Source organism: Mastigoproctus giganteus, chromosome 8, assembly GCF_048544385.1.
Source record: "Mastigoproctus giganteus isolate SK-2022 chromosome 8, ASM4854438v1, whole genome shotgun sequence".
Taxonomy (NCBI): Eukaryota; Metazoa; Arthropoda; class Arachnida; order Uropygi; family Thelyphonidae; genus Mastigoproctus; species Mastigoproctus giganteus.
This window is the reverse complement of record NC_143582.1, coordinates 176,199,130-176,205,129: the sequence shown is the minus strand read 5'-3', so window position 1 is coordinate 176,205,129 and position 6,000 is coordinate 176,199,130. Positions and strand designations below refer to the sequence as shown.

At 37.5% G+C, this 6,000-nt stretch overlaps 1 protein-coding gene across 1 annotated transcript in view; it reads right to left on the bottom strand.

Annotated features, from left to right (window-relative positions):
* LOC150082029 (rho guanine nucleotide exchange factor 17-like) overlaps positions 1 to 6,000 on the bottom strand; it is an 862,761-nt gene that overhangs the window by 364,458 nt on the left and 492,303 nt on the right. Inside the window, exon 6 of the mRNA XM_090380403.1 lies at positions 2,194 to 2,286. Within this exon, the coding sequence (XP_090236529.1) occupies positions 2,194 to 2,286 (93 nt within the window). The remainder of the gene's footprint in view (positions 1 to 2,193; positions 2,287 to 6,000) is intronic.

Genomic DNA, 6,000 nt, shown 5'->3' with positions numbered 1-6,000 from the left:
GTAACTTCATCTTCCCCCGGGGCTTTCCGATTCTTCATTTTCTTCAATTCATGTTCTACCTCATCAGGAAGAATATTGGGTATGTCGTATGTGTTGCTACTTTGCAATCCATCTTCCCCACTGCTGGTATCATTCCCTCGCTCCTTGTATAATTCTCTATAGTAGTCTTCTGCTATTTGAATTATGCCTTTTCTGCTGTTTATAAGTACACCATCGCTATTCTTCAGTTTCAGTATCATTTGTCTTTCTGTATTACTGCTCATGGCTGCTGATTTAAATCCTTTGTTTTCCCTTAATGCTTGTTCTACTTTTCTTGTGTTAAATCTTCTTATGTCCTCTCTGAGTCTCTTTCTAATGGCTTTGCATAACTCAGTATACTCAATTTTCTCCCTGTCAGTGTTTTTCTTGCTCTTCATTTGTCGTCTTTGGTTCATCATGACAAGTGTTTCTTGACTAATTTTTTCTTCTTTGGATTTCTGTTTCCCTATAGGTTTCTTGGGCTTTATCACTTTTAGAAAGTTGTAATATTCCTCGTCGATATCTTGGTCCTCAGCAGTCTGCAGAAACTCAAACTTGTTCTTAAGTTCCAGTACATACTGCTTTTTCTCCTCCTCTGTTATTTCAAAGACCTTTGTATTATTTACTCGAGTCAGTTTATTTCCTTTCCTTTCCTACATCTATATCAAGTGTACATCTTACCATTCTGTGATCTCTTCCAACATTTACCTTATTCAGGACGGTAACATCATTCACAATATATCTTCTGTTAGTGAGGATGAAGTCGATTTCATTAGTTGTTAATCCATTTGGACTCTTCCATGTCCACTTTCTGTTCACCCTTTTCTTGAAAAAAGTGTTCATTACTGACAGTCCTTGAGATTCTGCAAATTCCACAAGTCTTTCACCTCTTTTATTTCTTTCACCAATTCCAAAATTTCCTATAGTTCCTCTTTCTGCGCTGTTTTGCCTTTTTCCAACCTTAGCATTGAAGTCCCCCATAATAATAGTGTAGTGGGTTTTCTGCTCATCTAGAAGACTCTCAATTTCAGTGTACATTTCTTCAACCTCTTCATCATCATGGCTCAATGTTGGTGCATAAATCATTATAATCTTTAGCTTGTACCTCTTAGAAATCTTGAATATTAGTCTTGACACCCTTGGTGATGTACTTTTGAATTCCAAAATGTTGTTTTTAAAATCTTTATGGACCAGAAACCCAACTCCACCTTCACTCCTTTCACTGTTTCCATTGGTGTATAGCAGATTTCCACTTGATAAACTTATAAGTGATTCATTTCTTCTTCTTGTTTCAGCCAAACCGATGATATTCCAATTCACATTTTCTAATTCCTTTTCCAGCTCTAATATCCTGTCTTCACCGATGAGTGATCGTACGTTATAACAGGCCAAGTTCAATTTCCGTGCATGGCAGCCTGGTCGTACCCAGAGATTCTTAGCACCCTCTGCTTTCACTCTGATCCTCTCGCTGCCGTAAGAGGGAGAGTGAAAGCTGCTGGGGACTGAGGGCCATTTGTATTGTTGTGCTCTCATTGCTGGAGGGGTTTGGTCTTTTCCTCTTCACGCTGACCAGGCGTCTTGAAGAGAACCACTCTACACGTTTGTTGCCACCTAAGTGACGTAACAGGGCTTACCATCGAGAAGGTGTGCATGAGTGGATTTTAGAGAGGCAGGCCAACCGGACTTCTCCTAAATCTTCTGAAATAGAGAGATATTGGATCCATCAGTGTTTTAGGCTGAGTGTCTGATAACACACAGGATACCTGTTCCCCTCTAATCCCCTATCTACATATGTGTCCCCAACTTAACTTCCCCCTAGCCGAATCCCAAAAAATGCCTGAGGCCACTGCAATGCCGCCCGACATGAGTGAAAGTCAGTGTAGAAAGAGACAGTGATCTTAACTAGCTGTTATTAAACATCTTACTTTCGCAAATTTTACAAAAACATATGACCATGTGAACACATTGCTAGAGCACCTCCCAGGGCCTTGGAAGGGGACCCTGAAACTTAAGCTTCATTAGATTCATGGTAAATCCACCTCTTGGCTTACACTGATTATAACAAAGTTGATAGAAACAGATTTTCTAAAACATTTCATAAAAATATTTTACAAAACAGAGAACCAAAATTTTAATGCACCATATTTATTCAATTGGATTGCCAGAAATTCTTACCTTAATAAGTAATTCATATCGAGGTATCCTCTGAACAGGCATTATGAGCAAAGCATCCAAAGTCAATTTTCCTTTATGTTCTCGTGACATGTGCTTAATTAAAAAAAAAAGGATCCAACTGTATATTCCCTTATAAAACTAACTTCAATGTAAAACTTAAGAAAATTTAAATAAATAAGCTTTTTAATCATTTTTTTTTTTTTTTCATATATCACAATTATAAATTTATTCAATAGTAATTTTAGACTACTACGAATATTATTCTCTTCACAAATTTGTGCGATAGTAGCACATATTATGGTTTCCTTAATCTAGCTTTCTGAAAATGCTACATTTTAGAATCATGTAATTATGAATGCAAATTAATGAGAAGCAGAACAGAACATAAGTGCAATGAATGAAAATTTAACACAAAATGCTGGAGGTCTATGTATATGGTCCTTGAAGCTGCCACAAACATTCTCTCAGGTATGTCAAGTTGGGATTGCTACATGGAACTGATATTCAGATGGCACTCAACTCAAGTGGACCTAATTTCAGTGAAGTCCAGATGATCTGTGACAACCAAATCTTCTGCTTGTACCTTCATGATGGTGAGACTGTTAGTAACCCTGGGTATAACCCCACCCATGTGCAAGTCCTGAAATACAACAGGGTAGTAGATACTGTTTGTGAGAGGTCATGTATTATTGAATTCAATATTATGTTAAAGAGAATGGCACTTAGCACTGATCTTTTCTTCCAGGGTAAATTTTGAAGATATTGGTTCTGAACTCTAATTTGAAATGAGTGGTGGTGTAGGAAATTTCTCATAAACTGTGGTAGGGGTCTGCATAATGCTGGATTGTATAGATTTTGCATTATACCGTATCTCCAAACAGTGTCAAAGGCTTTTTCAATGTCAAAGAGGACCATGGCAAGGTGTTCTTTCTGTACAAATAATGGATGTTTATTTCTGTCTTAATCAAAAAGTCAAGAGTGGATCTACTATCCACATGGAAGCCACATTGCACTGGATTTAGAAGGTCATTTCAAGCTATAAACCAGATTAGCCGGGCATTGATAATTTTTTCCATGACCTTGCTCATACAACTGGTGAGTGCAATAGTGCATGGTGCCATTTGTCAGGAAAACTGTTTTCTTTGAACATTCTGCTGTAGAGGCGTAACAGTGTCTTAAGGGCCGGTTCAGCAAGTTTTGCTATCATGATGCTGTTGTTGTTGTTTTGGGAGGGATTTCCTGGCGCATAAGTTACTTTGGCTATAAAGCACCTATTTGTTAATTATAAAAAGGAAAGGAGAAAGTCTCATACAGTCTGAAAAGTCCTTAATCAGAAAAGATTAAAAATTCCAGTTTGCATGAGGAAGTAGAAAAATTCAGAAATATTGGAATTCTAACCAATCAGATTCTCTAAAGTTATTGGTTGATGAAAGTTAACCAGTGATTGGAGGGTTTAAATTCTGTCTTGTTTATAAAACAGGCAGTCAATGAGAATGCATTTAACAGTCAGATTTATATAACAATGTGGACACTGTGGTGGATCATCTCATGTGAGTAAATAAAGGTGTATCAGATGAGTATGACCTATTCTTGCTCTTCAAAAGATTACTTCTTCTTGCCTTGATATACAGACACTGGAGGGCCAGATTTTTGGATCCTGTTTAATCTGAGAGAGAGTTTATTATTGGTATGAGAATGCCAGAGTGCTGTCCATTCTGATAGGCATGTAGCATGAAATTAGTGTATAGTCTGGAATGTAGCATGAAATTAGTGCTGGAACAGGAATATTGGTTAAATCTAAGGTTATTGGATTTTTTTTTTTTGCAGCTTTATCGGCCAGTTCATTGCCCAAAATACCAGAGTGTGCTGGAATCCAACAGAAGGTAACCAGTTCATGGTATTCTTCAATCTGCAGTAATAATCTTATAATTTCATTTATAACAGGGCGAACTTTATTTGAGTAATTACACAAAGCCTTGACCGAGCTGAGAAAATCAATGTAAATTACAGATTTTAAGGAACGAAAGAATAGAGATATAGTAAGGCTAGTTTAATTGCGAATAATTCAGCTGAAAAGATACTGGATTCAGATGGAAGGGATGCTGATACAATTGTATTTGGAAACACTGCAGCTGCTCCAACATTTGAATTTATTTAGAGCCATCTGTGTATATTGGGAAAAAAACAATATATTTTTCTGTATGAATTGCATGAAGCTGTCTGATATCTGATGCTTACAAAATATTCTTTCCCTATTGGCAGAGATAAGTCTCACAGGTCGGTATAGGAGGTGGAACCCATGGTGGTCGAGTAAAAGTTGCTACCTGTTGTACGGAATGGATGGAAACATTCCAAACCTGCATTAGTTCAAGAAGACCAGCTGGAATTACTATGCTATGTTTATTTCTGTAGAGGCTTTGTAATGGTGTATTGAAAAGGTATGACTGAATGGGATGCAAGGCACATCTTTGTATCTTAGCAGCATACTTCAGCAATAGTGATTACCTACGTAAAGATAGTGGGGGGGGGGGAGCTCATGAACATCAATGTAAAGGCTATGTGTGCTAGCGATGTTCTGAATGCACCAAATTCAATCCTCAGTGCACTGTGTTGAACTGGATCAAACCAGCATAATGTGCTCTTTCTGGCAGAATTATAGATGGGAGCTCCATAATCAAGCCGGGATCTAATTAATACCCTCTATGATCAAAGCAGGAATGTACGATCTGCACCCAATGTTAGGATAGATAGTACTTTCAGTATGTTTATCTTTTTTAGACAAGCAGTACGTACTTTTATAATGTGCTCAAGAAATTTAACTTATTGTCCAGGATTAATCCTAGAAATCTGATGTTCTTAATGACTGGGATGGAGATACTAGAGATTTGAAGTTCAGGTTCCGAATGAAACTTGCGTTGTCTACAAAAATGGATAGCAATTGTTTTCTGCTGCGAAATTCGATAGCCATTGATGCTGGCCCATTGCTGTATTTTATTTAGTGATATCTGAAGCTGTCGTTCAATAGATCTCATGTTTTGGTAATGACAGGAGATGGAAAGGTCATCTAAATAAAGGTAAGTCTCAACTGTATTTGGAAGTTGTTTAGTGATACAATCTCCTCTAAGAACAAAAAGAGTGGCACTCAGTACTGATCCCTGTGGAACACCTTCTTCCTGAATGAACGTTGTAGAAAGGGCATGGTATCAAACTTGAAACAATCTAGTATATAGAAAATTCTTCACAAATATAGTAAGGTTACCCTGAGGGTTGCCCCTTATAGACCAAAAGAATAATGCTGGAAACTTACCTTCTCTATATCTATTGAAACCATTATTAGAAGTTCATGTTTAACAAAGGCATTACGAATGGCAAATTCAACTTTAACCATAAGATTCAAGCATGGCCTGTTTTGACGAAAGCCATATTGACTATGGCTCATTAACTGTTCTGACTTTATGATCCAGATGAGTCAACTGTGGACAATTTTTTAAGTATTTTGCTGAGGCCGCTTCAGATTGTTTGTTTGTTTATTTGTTATTTGGTTTTAGAAGCATTAGCAACTAAAGCCATATTGCTCCGGGATATGCGGTGGTCATTCCCTGACCATTCCGCATCCTCCATATTTGGTGGTGACGGGCTTGAAGCCACTTCAGAGGGATACTGGTCTATAGCTATGGGGATTGGTTGGATCTTTTCCAGGCTTTAGGAATGCCAAAACAGTAGAATGATGCCAAGAAGCTGGATAAACATTTTCAAGAAAAATACGGTTGTTAAAGACCAGAAGGAGACACAAAGTCATCAAGATGT